Raw genomic sequence first — 23727 nt, forward strand, 5'->3', positions numbered from 1 at the left:
GTACATCAAACATTGTTGTTTTTTGTTTTTTACTGCCCCGTAGGAAAGTACGAGGTCTAATCGGGTCAGCCATTTTTAATAAAACCGCCGTCAGATCAGTTTTTTTGTTAGTTCTTTTTTGTATTTTAATTGCTTTCTTGATTAGTAAAATAAACTACGAAGAGAGGTTGATTGTTTCAGGCCTTAGTTAAGAAGTAGTCTTAGTTTATAATATTACAGTCAACTATCTTGCGTAAAGTATAAAATATTTTACAAGATTTAGAATATTTGTGTACCAAATATTTAAGTCAGTTCTGTAGCTCGAAAACCAATCATGCTCATAGACGAATAGGGTTTCTTTCGCATCACTACATACATATGTAGTATATATACAGTCGCTTTTTCTATCCCTATGTCCCTTTGTAAACTTAAATCTTTAAAACCACGCAACCGATTTTCATGCGCTTTTTTATCAGATATAGTGTTTCAAGAGAAAGGTTTATATGTAAAATAAAAACCACAAAATAGTAGGGAAATACTATTATCCCGTGCGAAGCCGGGCGGGTCGCTTGTTTATAATACCTAATATTATATGATACTTCATCTTAAGTACATGTCCCCAATTGGCCCTCAATGCAACATTGCAACACAAAGGGCCTGTCAATTCGCTGTATCAAGCACATTGATTGAATGTCCATATTAACCAACAAGCCTATTATCTAGAACAATAGTATTATAGTTACTAATATTACCAGTAAGGCGAGATACTGATTAAACGGTCGTATTAAGAGCGGGCGAACACTTCAGAGTATTTAGTCGGCCCTTGGTAGAAAAATATTTTACAATATTATCTAAGATACTTACCCCCTTACTTATAAAATCTCTAATCAACTTCTAAGAAACATTTTAACTATTCACTACTTAAAGTCTTAAGTACTGATTAAATGTGAATTAAGACATGCTTAAGCAACGTTTATAAGTAAGAATTTTCTTAAACAGCCCTTAAGTATTACTTATATTTAATTCACGTTTATAAGTAAGGCTGTTAGTCGTTACATGTGTACTTCCATTCATCTTCATACTGAGTTATGAGCCCAAATTAACTATCGGCCGACTAAATCTTTGTAGTGTGCGCGCTCTCTTACCTTGACGACTGTTTGAGAAATATCGTGGTTTCGGAACTACTTCTGTATTGTCGGGTAAGGATCAATTGGCTCTCAATTGAAGTTCAAAACTGTGAGAAGATAATGACGGGTTTGACTGTTGTTGAGCTGGTTTACGGTTTTATTTTGTGTGCGAGGCTTAAAGGTGTTTTTTTTATAATCATTTATTTGATTACAAAAAAAGCAAATATGATAATCATAAGTACAAAAAAATATAAATATTAAATATAAAATAAAATTTTAACAAAAGTTCACGCCGGGAGATAAATAGATGAAGTTAGTAATTACTTTTGCCAAAAAAAATGACGTGGAGAAATAGATAGACGAAGGAAGGATTATTTTTTCCAGTGTAATTTTTTTGATTTACTGTGAATGTTATGTGTTGTGTGTGTGTAAAAAAGTCGTGGTGGCCTAGTGGGTAAAGGACCAACCTCTCAAGTATGAGGGCGCGGGTTCGATCCCAGGTCAGGCAAGTACCAATGCAACTTTTCTAAGTTTGTATGTACTTTCTAAGTATATCTTAGACACCATTGACTGTGTTTCGGATGGCACGTTAAACTGTAGGTCCCGGCTGTCATTGAACATCCTTGGCAGTCGTTACGGGTAGTCAGAAGCCAGTAAGTCTGACACCAGTCTAACCAAGGGGTATCGGGTTGCCCGGGTAACTGGGTTGAGGAGGTCAGATAGGCAGTCGCTTCTTGTAAAGCACTGGTACTCAGCTGAATCCGGTTAGACTGGAAGCCGACCCCAACATGATTGGGAAAAGGCTCGGAGGATGAGGATGGACTGTGAATGTTATACAATCATTACTACTAGACTATGTCCCAGGAGACCATCACTACTAGATTATGTCCTTTACTTTAATTCAGTATAATTGGGTAACTAATATTGATTTTCTTTTGTTCAACAGGCTTCCACGTGAGCTCATGGCCCCAGCGCTCTACCGCCGCAATGTACAAGTAAGTAATTTATACCAACTTCTCATATTCATCATCATCATCTCTTGAGCCCTTTCCCAACTATGGGGGTAGGTAGTAGCTATGACAGTACCAAATTCCGCAAGGCGAAATCCTATCGAGCATTTTATTTTGAAAAAGTCAAAAACGTTTATTGAAAGTACTAGGATAGTTTTTAGCCCATTTTTACGTCAAAACTAAAAAAAAAACTAGCACCCCTATACGCCTCCTTTTCACCACTTCATAGAGTTACGTTTTCAAAAAAGAAGTGGTGAAGAACAAACTTCCCAGCATCACAGCTGTCAATTGTTCGTTATCACTCTTATACGCGGAACACCGCCCTCACGAACCAAGAGTTGCCGCGGAAAACCCGCTAGTATGAAAGCGCTGGGCAGTGATTGAGTGGCACAGTACTAACTTAATCGAGTAAGAACACAGACAGCAAGATACTGAGAAACAAACATAGATAACTACAAACGAGAACATGCAATCGAGTGATCGCTTAACCAATGAACAGCAAATTCCTTTTACAACTTAAGTTCTCACACACAGCACCGTTTACGATATACTAGCCGTTTTCTCGCAGTTTCACCCACGTCCCATGGAAACTACTACCAGCACCTGGATAAAATATTATTTGGGAAGAGTGTAGCTATCTAACAGTGAAAGAATTTTTCAAACCGGTTCAGTAGTTTTGGAGTCTTTAAGGTAGCAAACCAAAAAATGTGTTCCGACATTACTATACCTAGGTAAATTCTATATATTCTACTCAAACTTTACAAACACCGCTCGTACGAGCAGTCTTGTGGTTTTTTATCTGTTGAAGCGGTTAGATCTCTCACCGGGAAACGCTTAACCGCTTAGATCCGGTTAATATCCGTCCGCAACGGTGTGCGGTGTCGTGTGCGAATCGCCTTATTCGTACGAATAAATACGAATTCGTGTGAAGTTTTCATGTCGTCTTGTAGATGTGTGAGATAGCATTTGGTTTTGACGGAGCGTCTACCCCTTCTCCTTTCTCCCCCTCCCAACTCTTGAGCGCGAGTCGTTTGTTCAGACGTACAGACAATCTGTCCTACTCAAGAATTCTATAATGGAATTTCAGTGACGAATGTATGTGTGACCAATTTTTGATAGTCTTATAACTGTGACGAATTTCTACTACGTATGACGAATTTTTATACGAATGTTTCTGTGGTAAAAAGTTTGCTTATTAAAAAAAGTTGCAGTAGATACCTAGTTTCTATTTTATTTTTTCCATGTTTTAATTAACAGCTCGCGGCGCTGTTTACTCAGATAGTAAATAATAATTACATAATTAACTGCATATTATGTTCAGCAACCTTTTCCTTTCTTCAATTAATTTCCTCTTTTGCTGAGTTTTGTTGCTTGTCAAACACACACAACATGAAGTTATGTGCAAACAATTTATTTTCTCGTAAAGCTTAAGTTATTGCTTGAATTATGAGAGGAAAAATGTTTTTCATTGCTTTTCTTATTTTCATGTTATATTTTTGAGTAGAATTTCGTTTGGCAGACGTTTCGGTTTATCCTACTAATATTATAAACGCGAAAGTTTGTATGTATGGATGTTTGTTACTCTTTCACGCAAAAACTACTGAATGGATTTTAATGAAACTTTACAATAATATAGCTTATACATCAGAATAACACATAGGCTACAATTTGTAAACATATTGTTCGAAATACTAAACCTGCGCAGATGAAGTCGATTGGTACTTATATTTTATAACTTTATCCTAGAAACTTTATAAATAAAGTTAAAAAGTTAATGTCAGATGTTAATGCATGTAGAAGTAAATCCTTGGTTTTATCCCCTACATTCATAAAAACTGGTATCGACACTGACAAAACAAACCATACCAGTTTGATTTAAAATCTCTCGTATTTAAAATATTATCAATGTAGTTATAACTGTACATAGAATCTTATTTTGTGTCGTATAATGAGTTAGTATAATGATTGAAATGTTTAAAGAATAAAATAATAGCTAGTGACATAACGTTTAGTGACTAGTCAGTCAGACAAGATATAGCTTTCTATGTTTAATTATGAAACAACCTAACATAGGTAAAACTAGAACTAGCTAATTGTAACACATAAAATATACAACATCTGTCAAACACTATATCTAATCTCTCTGTACTGTTGACTCTCGTACTTCGAATACAGAGTGCCTCTGAATAATTTACTCGCGATTTGAATACAAACCGAATCATCTAGTAATGTGTAATATCTTTAATTAACTTGTAAATGATGTCAACAAGCGAATTGGTGACTGTCGCTTTTAATTGATTGATAATGAGTGTAGCTGGAGTTAATAGCTAGCTTGTTAGTAAGTGCTTTGTTGAAATATGTTCGGGGTATTGCCAAAAGAAAACTTGAAGTTTAATGATCCTTTGTAAAGAATCAACTTATATAATTTGAAACCCATAAGAATACTGAAAAATCAACACTTATTAAATAAGTTAAACACTTACCCCCTTACTTATAAAAATCTCTAATCACCTTCTAAGCAACGTTTTAACTAATCACTACTTAAAGTCTTAAGTAGTGATCAAATGTTAGTTAAGACATGCTTAAGCAAGGTTTATAAGTAAGAATTTTCTTAAACAGCCATTAAGTAATAGGTACTTATTATTTAATTCACGTTTATAAATAAGGCTATTAATTTTAAAAATGGTTTCAGCGCAACGACTTGCGCCTCTTTCGTAAAAGCTATTTACAGCACTTTTACACTAGTGGATCTTTCACTCGGTTTTTCCGATCAACATGGGTTCCATACGGGCGGTGCAAGAAAAAAATCGAGCAACAGTTTTTGAAATGCTCGGTTTCACTACAAGAGGAAAATATCCACCAGTCTGAAAACGATGTTTTGTCACAAATTATTTATTAAGTACTAGCTACCGCCCGCAGCTGGGCGTGTGTTGATAAAATGTAGCATATGTGTTAATCAAGGGTATCACCTTCCTACACACAAAATTTCAACCAAATCGGCCAGCCATTTTTGCATGAAGGAATTTCACATTTATAATATACCTACGTATGTATATATATATATGATATGTATGTATATATGTATAATATTAGTAGGATTATACTAATATCTACTATGCTATGTTGTTACAGCTGCATGCGCCGCTTCCAACAAGTCGATTGGGGGGGGGTGCGGCGTGACACCCACAACGTATTCACCAAGCTCATCAGGACCAAGGACCCCCGCGATTCGGAACCCACCCAAGAGATCACCTTGCCTGGAAGACAACGACTTTCGGTAAATTACCTTTACCTAGAACTTATACGTTTCACTGGTTGCCGATAAAGTGTCAGTTAATTTGCTGCTGGGTTGATGCTACCTGCCGATAAAGGCTACTTATAATTTTTGCCAGATATTGGGTACCTACCCGAGATCGGTGAAAATAAAAGTTGTAGTTTATCTTTCAGATAAGTTCCTAATAGGTTATCAGTGACTTCATCTGTAACCGGTGAAAACGCATCTTGTTTATATTATAGACTTAAAATTTCGTGTGTGTATTTTATTGATTCATAATTTCAAAGACATATACATTTTTAGTACACGTGTATGTAGATGGATGTATGTTTGATTTACATTCATAAATCTGTACATATACCACGGTTCAAATACCCATACCCAGAACAAGAAATATTTTAATACAAAATGAGCTATGTATATAAAGTCTTATAACTGAGAGCAAAATAAACAAATATTATGAACGTCGCGGTATAACATCTCGGGCATGTTAACGCTCCTAGTTAAATAAAACCAAGTATAAACTAACGAAGTTTACCGAGCGAAGAACAGAAAGTTCTGGAAGCGACGTGCTAACAAATGGTATTTCTTACAAACCGCCATCTGGTTTAGAGGCTCATTATTTTAGTGTCGTTCGCATGTGGGTTGATTTTATAGATATTACTATTTATCTCTAAACTTATAAAATTAACAATATATGCATTAGACCCGAAATATATTGTGCACTATATAAAAACTCTATCAATATTCGGCCAAGCACATTCTCTCAGGTATACCTAGGTCTAGTTTAACGCTACTGTGATGAAATTGCATCATCATTAGCCTTTTTTGAAACTGAAAAGTATTGAGCGCTTATCACGCCGCTTGTAGAAGGCGGATTGACGTTTTTAGCCATGACCAGGTAAACCAGAAATCTTAATTTATTAAGATGTAGTCTGTTCGGTTCTCTCAGTCATTTAGTGTCCAATATATACTTCGAAGGTATATAAACATAACTTAGAAAAGTTAAACGCCAGACCTGAAATCGAATCACCTGACTCTCTAGTAACTAGTACGTATTTGAGAAACACCACGACTTCTGACGAAGTTACAACTCTAATGAACCGCATATTATTTAGTTTTAACTACACATATCCCAGCAAACCAAAGCAAAAGGCCAACAGTACACAAAGTCTTTAATATGATCAAGACATGTTGCGAGTTCTCGCATAGTTGTCGAAGCGAAGCTTGGTGGTAGTTCAGAACTAACGGTGAACAATGTTTGAGTTAGCCAACCGATGAGGAGTTGGCACACAAGATTGTTGTAGTAAACTGGGCTTTTGCGTTATTAGGAGACAGTTAGAAGTGCATGGTTTGACTGAGGTTAAACTGTCTTCAATACAAGTTGAGTATGCTAAGATTCTGCTTGCTTGCAAGAGATGGCATGGCTGTTATTCTTACTAATGAATAATTTCTCGTCTCATCATCTATTGCTGAGCCTTTTCTTAACGATGTTGGGGTCGGCTGCTTGTTTAACCGGGTACAGCTGAGTACCAGTGCTTTACATGAGGGACTGCCTATCTGTCCTCCTCAACCCAGTTACCCAGGTAACCCTATACGCCTTGGTAAGACTCGTTGTGAAACTTTCTGGCTTCTATCTACCTGTCTACTCATCTAACAGTCAATATTTTTCCATTTCCTATAGAGAGGTCGCCAATATAAAATTGTGATAAAAATAGCATTGTCTTTCGGCCTTAATTGCCTTCCTAACGGTTGTCTGAAACAATTATTAAGCATTTTCCTCGTTCGGCGAGGGCCGGCCGGCAATTTATATTTCAAAAGGTGGTTGGGCCGCTTCTATACGCTAATGCTGCCTTAACTGAGTCCTTCCGATGCTTGAATATTTAATCGTTTTCCTAGACTGGGATATAAACGCTCAAATTTAACTTAAAGTTTCGTAAGCTAGTTTTTTTGGTGGTTCTTTAGCTTGCAGGAGTTAGTTTCACTTTAGTTTTTTGGATTTCGAAATAACTTCTACTGATGTTTAAAATGTAATGTCTTTTGAGATACAATAAAACTGAAGGGTTTGTTTGAACGCGCTATTCAAGGAAAAAATCAGGCTATTAGGCTACTTTTTGTTCCGATGCGCCGTGTCCCACGGGACGCGAGTGAAAATTGTTATCAATCCTTCGTTCTTCAAATAGGGACCTACTGACAGTAAAATTGAAGGATTTCACACGAAGAAGAGATGCAAATATTCAAAGGCGCTAGGATTCAAAACGTCTAAAGAAATCGACACGATTCGCATTCCTTGCAAGTTTTCTTTACAAACTCCTATGAAAAGTTGCCGCTGCAAGCTATGTATGTATCTGAATTCCTTTACAAAAGTGTTGCGTCTATGGAACTTGGCCTATAATAATAAAAATGTATTTTTCATTGTACGAGTATTGCTATTGAGTGGAGTCAGCTATTGATAGCAGTTTTAAATAGGCTTGTATAGCTGTTTATGTAATAGGGATATTTATGTACGCGTGGTGATTAATGCTCATTCTTTCTAAGTGTGAGAGGAGCCCTGTGTCCTACAGTGGGATAGTGAAGAAGACTGATGATTTTAGATGTACTTACAATGTTATATAGGGTGTCTTAGAATAGGGGCATTCAATACAGAATAACGGGAAATTTTAACGTTAAATTATGAAATCAGACTTTGAGCATGAGGGAAAACTAGCATGAAGATGGTCCCGTGGAGGGGCGAAATAGGTGTCGAGTATCCAACGTGGTTTTTTCATTTACCTCTATAATTTTAGTTAGTACCTTTCAAAGCCGTAAAAGTCGAGTAAATAATTAAAGGTCTCGATTTACTGTCACGCAGATATTAATTAACGCAAAATATTTAACAATATTTTTTAAATACCTAACGATACAAAAGTTATGGCTAAAACTTTTGATTTGAATGCCTCTTAATTTTGAGTGCTAAATAGAAATACATTTTCCAATTAGAGAGCGGACGATGAATGACACATGTATTTCCCGCATTTATGAATACTCATGCATTTGTGACGGATGCATCTAACTGCATAATATTATGTAAGTGTGAAATGCTCGCAGTTTCGGATGCATGATGCATGAAATAGGATTAGTACACCATTAGTTAAACACGTTTAGTTGAATTCAGTTTAATTTGATATAGTTAATGGATGGTAAGAGGATTAAATACAGTTTTAATAACATTTTTCATGGAATGTTGGTGAAGCTAAATCCATTAAAAAAAATATTCAATAGTTATTAATGAATAGAATTTAATGTTAGTTTTATAACTTCCCTATCCCATGAGTCATAATGTGAAACACACTAACCGTCTTACCACAAAAACTTTTAAACGTCAGTTTATGCCTTGTCTAAAAAAATGTCAAATTATGACGTTGACATATGGTTCATTTTGCAGCCAAAATTTTATTAGACAAGTGTAAGACAGGGTTTAAAGTTTTTGTAGTAAGGCCCTAATTGTTTAGCTATTATGACAGTGAGGTGGTTAACGGATTTCTGTAAAGAAGGAGATCTCTTCATAACAATCGTTTAGCAGCCCCGCATACTACGAACTTTTGTCCGACAGGTAATTTGATCAATAGTTCATAAGTCAGTATCAATATTATTAGACGTACAATCGGGTTCCCAGACTGGCTAAAACTTAGATTGGATTCCGGTCACCTCCAAGACACGCTTGCAGGACTCACTGCAACATGACAGTTTAGTCTACAGTGTATGGCGCTTAACAATTAAGAATTTGTGTCGTACACTGGACCGTGTTCTAGTGTACACCCCGCCTAAGAGCGCACTAACAAAATTCTTTCAAGTCTTTCAAGCATTTTTAAAATACCTTCTCAGTTTCCTTTCTATCCTCTCAATATTAGACTTCTTTTTCGTTACAGTACCTTCAAAGAGTTTAATGAAATCCTTCTGTAAACTATACCGTTGTAAACAAAGTAGCTTAGCAGTTTCGATACCAACAATACTGCAGATTGAAAAATGAATCCGAGCGTTTATTTAAAGTTGTTACAATACTCGAAACAAGATCAGTTTTATTTAATTCACCTTTTCCCGTTTCCAAGTGGCCTTTTATTACATTTCCACTTCAGGGCAGCGTTTAATTATTACAATTTTGAATTCTACCGTTATAATCATCGCATCTACTTACCTAGCCTTTTCCCAACTATGTTGGGGTTTCCTTCCAGTCTAACTAGACGCAGCTGAGTACCAGCGTTTTACAAGGAGCGAATATCAGACCTCCTCGGCCCAATTACCCGGGTAACCCAATACCCCTAGGTATGACAGGTTGTCAGACTTACTGGCTTCTGACTAACCGTAACGAAACACAGACATTGGTCTCCAAGGTATGATAGATTTAGAAGGAACGTACAAAACTTAGAAAAGTTGTATTCGTTCTTGCTTGACCTGAAATCGAATCCACACTCATAATTTAAGAGGTTGGTTCTTTATCCACTAGACCACTACGACTATTCATTCAACCAAGCATTTATTAAAAGTTGTTACAATACTGAAAACAGGATGAGTTTTATTTAATTCACCTTTTCCCGTTTCCAAGTGGTCTATTATGACATTTCCACTTCAGGGCAGCGTTTAATTATTACAATTTTGAATTCTACGGTCATAAATACAAAATTATAATTGAATTCTATTCTAACTACGTTTTAATCGTGTCAGCGTGTTAGAACGTAACTTTGAACCCGGAAACTAACCGGGCTTTAAACTTGTTGGACATTCTGCCACATGACAGTGATATTTAACTGGCAGATATTCAGCTGTATTTGAAACTGTTTTGGACAAAAGGGTCCGAGTTTAGTGTCGTAATGAAGTTTAGAATTTCTAGTAGGAAGCATTGGGTTAATTTTGATGCATTTTCGTGTATTCTTAGTGTGTAATAGTGAGTGTTAAATTAGAAGCTGTTGCAAATATTAAAATGAATAGAATTTACTATATTATTCAAAATCTTTAGTAAATATATGATATCTATAACAATATTTTTAAAGTAGAAAATATTTTTTTTATAGAAAATATTTTTGTAGAAAATAATAGAAATTATTTCACTGTGGGAACTGCTTGGCCATGTAAAATGGTCAAAAATTGGGTATTTTCTTAAGTTCTTATTCTTTAGGTTCTTATTGGTTCTAGGGACCAGTCTTTCATTTAATATACCAACATTTAGATTGCACACTGCACCCCTTACCAGTTTAGAACACACATAGTCTATCTGATTATGATTATTCATTGAATAATATTCCCACACAAAAATAACAAAATAACTCTAACAAAAATAACTCCCAACAAATACCAATTTGTTCAGCGCATTCAGTTACAATAAACGCTGATAGCTAGAAAGAAAACGTTTAACGCATAAAACAGTCGTTCGAATATATTTATGTGACACCAATATCCGCAAGCGTTGCGCCGTGGAACGGAACGTGATTCTCGCAGGGCATATTATATGACGCATAAATCCTATCATAGTACGTATGTCGTTTGAGGGGTTGGCGTGGAAAATCTATCAAATAGTGGGGTTTTTTTGTGTTTGTAAGTCTGTGGATTAGGTATTATTTAGGCTCAGAATTATGAGAGAAAGTTGCAGTGAGACTAGTATCAAAAAATGGTTTTCTTTTTGTAAAACTGCCAATGTTGCTTAAGGATAAGTTGCCACATAACAATAGGAGGAAAATATAATATTCACAGTAGTATTGCATATTTCATGTTCATTTATTTATTTTCTAACATATGATTTACATTTTTAAATATTAAATATAAAAATAAAAAACATTTAAAAATATAAAAAATAGGTTGCCACCGATATCGGGCACAGGGTCCAAGGTACCGGTGGTTAGGGTCCCAGAGACAGAAACCTCCTCACAATACGTGCCGTATCAAGGAGTACTGCCTTCTGAATCAGTCCCTTGATCCAGCCGCCCAACGAGAGCCTCCTGAGGTGTTCGTCGAGGCTCTTGGCTATTAAACCATTGGCCGTAACGACAATCGGCACAACAACAGCCGTGTCGACACTCCACATGGCGACAACCTCGTGCGCTAAGTCGAGATACGAGTACTTTATTTGTTTCTCTTTCTCAGCTTTCACAAGGTTCTCGTCATGCGACGGCGAATCGGCGCGCTAATCGATCTATCACCACAATATCAGGCTTATTGGCTACAATAGTCCTGTCAGTGATGATAGATCGATCCCAGTACAACGTGATATGGTCCTTTTCGAGAACTGGGTCGGGCGCATACCTGTAGTACGGTACCTCAAGGTCTACAAGGTTGTATTGCAGAGCAAGCTGCTGGTGGATAATCTTGGCCACTTGGTTATGTCTGTGCAAATATTCACCATTAGCCAAACGAGAACAACCAGATATAATATGTCTGATAGACTCACCCGGATGGTGACATGCCCGACAGCATATTTCATTATCCTTTCTAATATTGTAAACGTGAAAGTGATTTTGTCTCTCGCGATTTGACTCTGAATCTCCTGAGATTCTTACTGCGAACTAAGCGACTTAAATATTTTGTAGACAGATATTCTAGACCCTGCGAAAAGACAGGCTACTTTTTATCCTGCTGCGGGAAAGTAGCTCCCACAGAAAACGGTTAAAACTTAACAGAAGCTAATATAACATATTTAGGCACATTATATCAAGATAAAGTCGAGTGCGGTGAACCTGCTTCGCCGCGCGTGGGACGACCGTGGGCAGAAACGAGCGATTTGAAGCTTTTCGAGCCCCAGACTTCATTCAATGTTCCAGCCATATTGGAAAATGCTTTTATAATATTCTTTTAAATATAGAAAACCTCCCTCGTGCGTGACGTACGTGAATAATGATTGTGTTTTGTTATTTTTGTGTTCGTTCTATTTTTGAACGTCAAGATGCATTGTCATCCAAATAAAGGAATGTTTTGGTAGCAAGCTGCTGGCCGCAACAGCAACATCGGTATGGTCAGTCGTAATCAGAGTGTCTAGTATGAGTTTTGCAAGTTAACTTTTTGGATGCGAAGATTGTCATACCATTGAATCACGTAGCACTTATCATAAAATTGATTATTTAATAAAGTCTGTCGTCGGTACTTGGTCGTATAACACTCCAGCTCACTTTTGCGAGTGTTAGCATTATTAACTGGCAAAATGAATGAAGATGTAATATCTAAATCATGTGACGTAGCATGCGACTCTTTATTTCAATAGACTTATAATTACGTATCGAGTTGCGAACGCTCACAAAACTCGGTATCAGCACTCTGATATCAACCGGTTTCATGAAGTCGCTCTATGTGCGGTCGGTACCTAGTTGCTGTCGGCGGCTTGTTTCCAAAACGTATCTTAAAATTACAACTCATTCGATGTATCTATCTTCAAATCAGTTAATTAAAGACGTACTGTATTGATGGAAATATTTATGATTGCCGAGTATGTTTTCGGTTCAATTCTGTTCTATTTGTTATTACAAGTATATTCAATGCTTCATCATTGTTACATGTAACCCACACATCGCTTTTTAGCCTACCCCTAATAATGGAAGAATTGTATAAAGCTCTTAGTCATATTTAATCTACATATATACAATCTTAGAAAAAAAATATGCTACCAATTCCCGGGTGCGAAAAGCAGTTCCCTCAGGACACGTATTAATTAATCAACAAAGAAACATATGCTTACATTAGCAAATTATTGCCGTCAGCTACAATTAATATTTCCAATAACCACATTTTCTCAGCCAAGCTACGTTAATAGAAAAACAAAAATCTTCAGTTGCGAACGCTTTTACATTTTCTCCTTCTCTTTAAATAAGAAACCAATGGAAAACAATTTAAAAATGAAAAATTGCTTTTTAAATGGAGCATAATTTCCTACTGAGATTTAAAAAGTAACTTGTAAGCAAAAGGCAGAATGCAGAAAGGAGTTTCGTTTCAATTTTCAATTCTTCTTTGTGAAAAGGGTTTAGTTTGTATCGTTATTATATTTGTTTGAGATGCTTTTCTGTTGTAATATTGTTGTTTCAAAGATTTTAGTATAGTGTGGAAGAACATATTATTAGTTGGTAGCACAATTCTGTTTGATGTGTGAAAACACCATAAGGTTTTTAGAGCAATATAATTTACTATAACGCTTCTAAAAAACTCTTTCGAAAATAAAAGATAGAAATATACATAATATATAAAAAGTTACTCTATCAACTGTCTGGCTTTCTCACCAAAACTACTGATCTGATACTGATAATTTGAAATGAATTTCGGTGTACCTACATAGAATCTAGCTAAAGTCTATGAAAGAACATAGGCTACTTTTTATCCGATTCCGAAAAGTAGTTCCTTTAGGCCGCGAAGAAAAGCTAGATTTTATTTATTTAAAAGAAAAATGTAGTGACTCATTTTCTTCTATTTTATTGCATTAAGTACCTCTTACAAGTAAAGACGTAAGTTGATATGTCCTAAGCTCAGTTACATGCCTCTTGTCCAACCGGACAATCGTCTCACAACACAATAAGCTTAACCGACGTAATGTGCTTTCAACGGCTTTCAACTCTATTGACTTGGTAGCAAAGTACATTTTTCAATAACTCACATAATGCAGCTTGGTAACTGAATTTGTGAGGTACATTTTATTCTTAAAATCTTTAGCTTGGTTTATTTATTTCAAGTTATGGTGGCTCAGTGGTTAAAGGACTAGCTTGTCTGCTACTGTGTGAACTAGAGTGTACTGGTTCGATTCCTAGTTAGGCATGAACCAATGTTACTTTTCTAGGTAAAAAGTAAGTTCCATAAAAATGTACTATCCAGCATATTGTCTTAAACAATGACTTAGTTAAGGTGACGGAAAACATCTAGAAGAAACTTGGACTATTGTGTCTGAAATCGCCAATCCGCATTGAGCAAGCGTGGTGATTAACGCTCATTCCTTCTCTGTGTGAGAAAGGAACTAAGTCCTACAGTAGTATATTAAAATAACCTGATTACTGAAATTAATTTCCCGAATTGCAATCATTTTTCAGTTTATTTATTTGTAGGTAAATATTTGTAGATTGATTAATGTTAATATTTAATGTAAATATTATTTGAATAAATAATTTTAATTTCATTACTGAAGTATTAAGTATGCGATGATTAAATACCCAATAATTCCAAATGACGATTGATTTAAATGGAATTTAATTAAAAACGAAATTGGGAAGTATTCATACCTTTTAATAGCTGGACTTATTCGAAATATTAATATGGGTTTTTAATTTCAATCTGTTATTTTTGGAAATACTCTTAATTGGTGAGTATTTTCGCGGTTTGAATTCCAAAAATTCATATCATAATTATTGTTTGTTGCATTTAATACAAATGGTAAAATCAGTTTGTGTCATAATTATCTCATATAATAACTTTCTGGTTCAACTTGCATTGAATAATTTTCTCAGATTCAAACTAAAACCACCTGCAATTGGTCTACATAAAATAAAAGCCTTTGATTTTGACTTTGAAAATTATTGAAATTCTCAATGCTGTCAATATCTGAAGTATGTGATAAATGCATACTGCAATCAATTTGTACAACACAATGCATATACCATACCTTTGTTCGAGCATATCGTATTATTAAACAAAAGAATGCGTACAATAAAACGACTATTAAGCACAGTAAAATAAGCACTGAAAAGGTTCAAAGGATAAATTGAAAAATGGCTTGTTAGCTTAAAATTGGTATTCACTGGACGCCGCTGGCTTCGCAGCTCTTTAATTATGAAATCATATTGTAATAAGGGATATCTGCTTTGAACTAGCCGTTACTGGTTTAAGTGCCGACTGTGCTCCTTTCCGCACTCGGATAATGACTGGCCTATGTTATTTCTCAGGCCCTAATCCTATAGTCTTACTTATAGCCCTAGGGAATCGTTTGATAAGAATTACATCCCATAAGGGAAACTATAGCCCATATATTTTACATTCGTATTTTTTCTTTTGTAATCTATGCACAATGCCATTATCGGTTCACTAGTTTTGGCGTGAAAGCGTGACAAATATACAGTGAGACAGACTTTAAGATCTGTAATGTCGAAGACAAAATAATTCAATACATGTTCAATGAAGCTATCAATCTCGGAAGCAGACTGTTATAGACTTATTGTGTAACTTTTTTGTAATAATACTCGTACCTTACCTGAGTATATTTGACTTTTCTCACGGTGCAAGAATGTACTCCGTAGTATCCGGGTTCTATCTTCAAATTAGAAAAATTAAATCTATGGCTGAATTGATAATTCAATTAAAAAATCTAGCTACGATCTGACTGTTTTTCGTTGTAGGTGACAATTCCTGAATTGAAAATTGACAGCTGTCAGATGAAAAAAACATTCGTTAAACCCTCTTCCTTTTTTAAATCAATATTTAAACGCTGTTCGACTTTTGAACTTTATCACCAGCATTACAGTACATTTAAAAATATTGATATAAAACCTCTATGATATCTATATCGGGTGTGCTTTTCACATGATGTTGTAAATTATGAAAACGAAAAATGACTCCTGTGGCCAAACCACTGAATGGATTAGGATTTTTTTTTACAATTCGCCATAGAATATCTATCATAAAGTATATGCGATAGGATTTAATGTTATTGTGAACGACACACTCTGTATACATAGTATGTGCACAATGAAATTATACCTCCCGAGAGCAGTTTGTGGCATGCCAGTCGAACTGCATGAGCCATCAATATTTAACATGAACTGGCCTGAACTGAGCTCAAAACTCAACTTCGGTAAAGCAGAATTACAAGGTTGCCCAATTTTCATCTTCAAGTCATTATATTGAGCCTAGGTTTTTTTTGCCCATTGCCGTCCCATCGGACTATGAGAGTGAAGGAATAGTGAGTGCACTTGTGTCTGCGCAAATGCCTGTGCACTGTATGTCCTGCGCAGTTGGCTAATCTTCTTACATGAGAACAGCCGCCGTAGCCGATAATCAGCTTTTCAAACATCATCATCAGAATTTTCTCAACTATGTTAGGGTCGGCTTCCAGTCTAAATTTATGCAGCTTGGTAACAGTATTTAACATGGAGCGACTGCCTATCTGACTTCCTCAAGCCAGTTACTTGGGCAAGCCGATACCTTTTGCAAAACTTGTTATCATACTAACAGGTTTCGGCTGCTAACGATTGCCAAAGATGTGAAAAGTTACTTTCGCATTTAATAGTTTGGAACTCAAATATGCAACTTAACTTTCCGAACGAAAAATTTTTCTTAGTTCAATTCAAAACTGTGTAAGGCGATATACTTTTTCTTCAATAGAATTGCAAACATTGTAATATCGGTGTTGCCGTAATAGAAAATAGAAGCGTATAGAAGATAAATTGTTGTATTACTTGCAACACTTGTTGGATAGCCCTAGGGAATCGCTCGATAGGAATTGAATCCTATGGGGGAAACCGTAGCATTTTATACGTATTTTTCTTTTGTAAGCTTTACTAGAGGAACTTACTATATAGGTGGCATGTTTTAGTTATGAATCTATTCTTTTTCTATGGAAGGCTATATTGGAGCCATTTTTGTCCAGTTAAGACATTTTTGTTCATATTAATTGAATCTGAATTTCTTATCCGTTCTGATATTGGTTGTCAATCCTTAAACTCAAAATCGTTCATTCAAATTAGGTTGCGAATAAGAACGCAAAAACACCCATCTTTCACCACTTCCTATCTTATATGCTGGAAAAAATAAGTGACGCAAAAACGACGACAAAATGTACCAACAGATAAGTTATAATCAAATTGCTTTAAAACGGCATAGTCATTTAATCTATAGGTAACTTATTGTTTGACATAGAAAAAAACTAATTGGTAGGTACGTCTTATGCAAAATGATGACTGCTAAAACTTTTATCTTTTAACTCTGAAATCCAATTTACAACATAGTTAAAATTAAATCAAACTAGTACTAATTTCGTAGTTTCCATTAGTTTTCAATAACTTACATATTAATGTCGAATACTCAGTATTAGGCTTTCAATTAGACGGTTATTAATATTATATTTAGATCTTATAGAATTGTTGGAAAGTCATTATTTGCTTATTTGCTACGGGTAATTAGACACGATAATTGTAATACAGATCTAATTAGTGGCCTAGATGTGCATAATACTAGGTAGTAATAACTAGGACTAGTAATAATTAGGACTTTGGATTAAGAAAATCGAAACGGATTTAGAAGGATGTATAAAAACTTACTCTTCGTCTACGTCTTTTTGAAGTTGAAAAATATTTATTCATGTTACTGACACTTTGAGTACAAAAAATATTTATTAAGAAAGTCGTGCATTCAATCAAAAGTAGTTCGGTCTGATACCGGCTTAATACCTGATGGTTGTTATCTGCGTACTGCCATACAAAAACAAACTGTCACCCAACTAAAAGATTGCAGCATGCGGAAGCTCTTTACCGAAGAAAGATAGATATGAAGAAAGAAATATGGTGATCTGAATTCACAATTATGTTATTTTAATTTAGTTATTTCTTTTTTTTTAAATATATCACTAACGTATCTATTTGTTCAACAGCGATGCCTAACGACAATGGACTTGACTTCTCTCGGTGTCGGCTCGTGTGTCGGCACCGGGATGTACCTGGTTGCCGGAATGGTTGCTCGGAAGTTCGCGGGGCCTGGCGTGGTCATCAGCTTTATTATCGCCGCCCTTGCGAGTATCTTTTCTGGTAAGTTTACCTTTTATTTAATAGATCATTTCAAACAGTACAAGGTTTATGGTAAGGTCCACACGATACAGACTTTCAGTTTGCACAAATATACAACTTAAAGTTTGAGCAAAGTATGATGACAAGATGTTTGTGCAGACTTATTATTGGTTCAGACTTTTTTATGCACGATTTGTTGCACAGACAAAATTCTATGAACGTCAGTGTGAAGTTTGTATAGTGTGGACCCACCATTATTTAAAAAAGTGATAGGCTGATTTCAAAAGAACCAGGCTTATTAAGATAAACACTCGTCTTATTTTAAAAAGTAACTGACTTATTTTCATCACGGAGAACAGGCTGGTTCTCTGCAATAGATCAGTCTAAGCAATCCATTTTTATTCTAGTAACAATTCAACCCCCTATTTAAAATCTCTCATTTGTATGCTCTACACAAAAACAGGCTAAAATTATCAGGTTTTACATACTAATCTCGTATCATAAAGTCTATATCACAATTAAATGTAAATCCTGAAAGCTGAAATGAAATATGAATCCGGTTTGAGCAGACAATCGGCCATTTAAAGCTTTAACTATGGCATGTTCACATTTGAATAGAAGGTGCATTTCAGTGCTCTTTGTTCTAACATTTTAGATGAAAGCAATTATAAATTAGATAGTGGAGAGGAAAGTAGTTTGTATTGTATTAATTTAAATGGGAAGTTAGGAAATAACTGCGAGTCAAGTGGATTAAAAATAGCCTACGTAGTAAAATATGACCATTTTCGGGCTCTAGATTATTTGTTATCAGTCAGACATTTTATTAAAATTGGTTCAGTATTTTAGGAGCGCAAGCGCGACAGACTGATAAACACTGTTACTTTTGCAGTTTCAGTAGGTATCAGTAAAGATTGTAATTCTTTATGAATATTCGTCTTCATTTCGCCATTAATAGTATTTTCTGTCTTTCCTCCTAAAAGTGATATAATTTTTCAATTCGTAGTCGATAGTAAATAATTATAGGTTTAAGAAATTCGTATAGAAACAACATACACATTCTTACTGCAAGTGACAACATACCCCATGATTCAACCGACCCCTTCTTCCCTAAACAGGAGCCTGCTACGCTGAATTCGGAGTCCGTGTCCCCAACACTACTGGAAGCGCCTACATGTACAGCTACGTCACCGTCGGAGAGTTCATAGCCTTTGTCATAGGCTGGAACATGATTTTGGAGTATCTAGTAAGTAGCTTTTATATATCTTTGGCTTTTATAACAGACCGCGGCTTTAACCACGTTACGTGGAAATTACTGCTCGTACTAGGATAAAATATAGCCTATGTTACTCGGGAAGAGTGTAGCTTTATAATAGTGAATGAGTTTTTAAAATCGGTTCATCAGTTTTGGAGCCTTTATGGTACAAATATACAAATAAAAAACTGTTTTCTCTTTATTATATTGGTATTAAAATAGTCTGATTGAGCCGAGTATTGGTTTCTTTGTCGTTGTTCTAGTGATCGCATAGTTCGACTGCTGTGTATAGGGTCTCAGGTTCGATTTGGATATCGGTCGACTAATAGTTTGAATAATATAGGAATATAGATATGATATTAATTTATATCATATGGGGTATCGGGTTGCCCGGGTAACTGGGTTGAGGAGGTCAGATAGGCAGTCGCTTCTTGTAAAAGCACTGGTACTCAGCTGAATCCGGTTAGACTGGAAGCCGACCCCAACATGATTGGGAAAAGGCTCGGAGGATGATGATGATAGATATGATATTAATTATGACGCCCAATTAAGGCTTCAACAAAAAAGGGTGCTTAGCTGTTTTAATTTTGTCTTTATTGAAATTTATTTCTACAATGTACACACTATACATATATACAAACTTAAACTACTTATCTTTATACAAAACTAAAAATAAATTACTATATACAAAATATATATAAACATAAAATATAAAAGAGCATCGATCAGGCGTCGAAGTATTCCTCCGCATCACTGTCCTCCGGAAACGTGCCCAGAAGACTGGCTGCATTGCCACGTTGAATGGCAATGCTAATTCTTTGTCCGAAGAATAAGCCAGCCCTCTGGTCACGCGAAGCGTCGACAAGCCTTTTCGCGATGTCCTTATAAAGTAACCGCGAACTCGGGCCCCATGGTCCGAGCGTTTCGACCCCAAACGGCTCAAAAGTATAGTTCCCAATAAGGTTACTATACTTGCGCCGCTTGGTGGTCTCTGCAGAAGCAGCAGCCGCACCAGCATGACCTGCCGTGCAGGGAAGATGCGATGGCGCCAGGGTGTCGACGCACGTTGCATCCCACACCAAGGGCCTACCCAACTTCCATGGCAACAACGTCATACCATCAGGCCTCTTTCCATCGTCACGTACCAGTCCATTAGGCTCTAACACGGCTGGCACGCCGGCGGTGGAAAGAGCACGACGGATAATGTGCTTAGCTTATTTTAAGACACTCTTTTACTCGAAATAATTATTTACGTAAGTTCTGAACAAAAAAACATGTTCTATTTTCTCTCTGGGTGTACTTTGGTGTTCAGGTCGAAAACTATTTTTATTTCAACCCTCAGTTCAGGAAATACAATTATTACTGAAAAGTCGTCGAGTTTCCAAGAAGTTCAACGAAAAGGAGATATTTTTAAACGCGTGGCCCTAGTTATTTTTACTGCTCTCAAGTTTTTTTAATGGTTAAATCACAGTTTTTAGAACTTAAACTTTTGCGGTTTCTTGTTTGAAAAATTGTTTTTGTAACAGCTCTAAAAATACTTTCGATTTACAATACGAAACTTACGTAATTTACAATTTTGCCTTTGTGAATGTGAGTTGAAGTTATAACACTAAAGAACTCAGAATTTGAGGGCTTCACACAAATACATAGGAAGAAATATATGAACGAACTAAACTTAATATAAATATTACATGAATTTCTCCGCTCAAGGATATTACTGAGTGGGCGAAGACAATATGTTTGTATAAAGATATTCTATTGGGGGTTAGAAACTTCTCCGCTACGCTTTCGTGTAGTCTCGATCTTATTTAGAACAGTAGGCTTAAAAAATTAGTAAGCAGAGTGAAAGTTTAGGGTCCGTTCAAACAGACTGGCTCGGAGAGCATTTGCGCGCATTGTTCTTTTCACACAGACCGGAGCCGATCGGCTGCGCGAGCATTAACGTGCATGCAATCGGAGCCAAACGTCAAGAAAAAGTACGCGATCGGAGCCGGTCGGCTCCTTTTATTATTTCACACAGAGCGCCTTCGAGCATTCCTAATGACAAAAGCAGTGCACATTCAAAAATAAACCTTACTACAAATACTAAGTACTCGATTTTCAACGTGTTAAGAATTTGCTCTTCTCTCCGAGCCGGTCTGTCTGAACGGGCCCTTATTGAACCCGCGAAGCGATTCCGGATCAACCCGGGAATGGAACCCGAGATCTCGTGCACAGCAGTCATACTATGCAACTGGTAGACCAATGAGGCAGGCAGTAGGTATAGGTATATCCTGCCGGGGCTGCGGGATTATTCGAAAGAGTTACCGCGGCCCTGCTACAAAAAAAACATAAGAAGGAACATGGTGGGTTTTAGTCAGTAACCGTCGTACCACAAAAACTTTTAAACGTCTGTTGAACACTTGTCTAAAAAAGATAGACGTTGAAATAAGGTCCGTTTTGCAGCCACACTTTTTTTAGACGAGTGTTCAACAGATGTTTAAGATTTTGTAATAAGACTGTTGTGGCCTTACTACAAAAACTTTAAACACTGTTTTACACTTGTCTAAAAAAAATGTGGCTCCAAAATGAACCATATGTCAACGTCATAATTTGTCATTTTTTTACAGCAGCAGTTTTACAACAGTTCTTAAACTGACGTTAAAAAGTTTTTGTGGTAAGACGGTTAGAGTCTGACACTTCCTCACGCTGCACCCACAGCGAGAGGAGTCATTTGAGTATTGCCCATGAGAAAGGTAGTCGATATATTCAATTATTTATACATGTATTATTTTGTTAAACAGATCGGTTCCAGCGCCTGTGCCCGGGCTTTGAGCGCTTGCTTCGACTCACTATTTGACGGCGCCATCTCGAACAAACTGGCTGAAAAAATCGGAACTATGTATGGTAAGTACCCCATAGATATTTTTAGTTTTTATTGTTCATAAACATAATATACACATCATGATAGTGCTGATAGACGCCAAACTAGGTAAAAGAAATGGAATGGCTGATGTGGTACCTAATGCTCACTTAAACAACTCTGCTCCTCTGTGTTGGGGTCGTCTTCCAGTCTAACGGGATTCAGCTAAGTACCAGTGTTTTACAAGGAGCGACTGCCTATCTGACCTCCTCAACCCAGTAACCCGGGTTAGCCAATACCCAAGGGAAAGACTGGTGTCAGGCTGACAGGCTCACAGATGTAATAATGCTCACTTAAACGACTGCTGTTTAAAGCCAAAAATAAATACCTATATGTTGATCACTTTACCAGTTATGTTATCTACATTAACGGACATTGAATACCGTAAAAAATAATACTTTCAATATAAGTTTTCGAAATGATAACGAATTTTGAAAAAAAATCTTTAAACCCAAAGCTTCGTGGTAGCCTGAAAAATATCAATTTCAAAAACAATTACGGTGAAACGAGAGGAAAAAGCATCAAAAAACAGAATGTTTGATGCCGGTGTAAAAATTGACGGCACCCACAAAATGTACAGAAATATGAACCGCCGCTTTTCAAATACTCTTCATTTTTATTTCAACTGACCGGTTCTGCTATTCGTCGATTTTATTCGAATTTCTGAATTTCTACGGTTAGAGGAAAAGTTTTGATATTACATATTTCACTGTAAATTATCTTCGCCCAACTGCAAAACGAAAATTAACGTATTTATTTATGGAAAAAGAACAGTTGTTAAAATCATGTTGCAGTGTAAAAAATGTTGCTTTTGGTGAGAATAACTGCATCTTTTATGGTATCTGAATTCATGTCTATATGTTTATAAAAAAGATATATGCTCTCACCCTTCGTAAAATCGTCATCTACCAAGCCTTTTACCAACTATGTTGGGGTCGGCTTCCAGTCTAACCAGATGAAGCTGAGTACCAATCTTTTACAAGTAGCGTTAAGGTTATCCTTCATAAATTAAACAACCTATAAGATACTAAGCCACCCTTCTACGAATAATAATGTATTTTCCCCACATAAATAGCTAACTCGCTAACATCGCATGTTTTCGAGAACGCCGGATGCCTCTAAAATCTTCAATAAACTGGTTAAACAATTTTCGCAGTATTTCCTGTAACCTTGTAGGTAGGTACTGCGCTTTGTAACTCAATTGTGAAGGCGCATGTATCGTTAAAGGCTGTTGTTACAGGAACTACAGGTTCAATCATTTTACAAGGACTGTTAATAAGTAGTTGATAATAGTTATCCGCCTAGCTTTTTCCCAACTATTTTGGGGTGGGCTTTAAGTATGTTCGGAAGCAGCTGATCACTAGTGTTTTACATGTAGCGACTGCTTATGTGACCTCCATAACTTGGATACCTGGGGAACACAATCCACTTTGGTAAGTCTGGTTGTCAGACTTTCTGCCTTCTGACTACCCG

The 23727-nt window shown here is 36.2% G+C and overlaps 1 protein-coding gene across 3 annotated transcripts in view; it reads left to right on the plus strand.

Moving 5' to 3' along the window:
- LOC135117428 (solute carrier family 7 member 14-like) overlaps positions 1-23727 on the plus strand; it is a 169206-nt gene that overhangs the window by 37427 nt on the left and 108052 nt on the right. For all 3 annotated transcript variants that reach the window (XM_064036695.1, XM_064036705.1, XM_064036700.1), the window contains exons 3-7: positions 2053-2101; positions 5249-5393; positions 17968-18121; positions 19216-19343; positions 22136-22238. In XM_064036695.1, the coding sequence (XP_063892765.1) occupies positions 2053-2101; positions 5249-5393; positions 17968-18121; positions 19216-19343; positions 22136-22238 (579 nt within the window). The remainder of the gene's footprint in view (positions 1-2052; positions 2102-5248; positions 5394-17967; positions 18122-19215; positions 19344-22135; positions 22239-23727) is intronic.

This window comes from Helicoverpa armigera, chromosome 1 (genome assembly GCF_030705265.1).
Source record: "Helicoverpa armigera isolate CAAS_96S chromosome 1, ASM3070526v1, whole genome shotgun sequence".
Lineage (NCBI taxonomy): Eukaryota > Metazoa > Arthropoda > Insecta > Lepidoptera > Noctuidae > Helicoverpa > Helicoverpa armigera.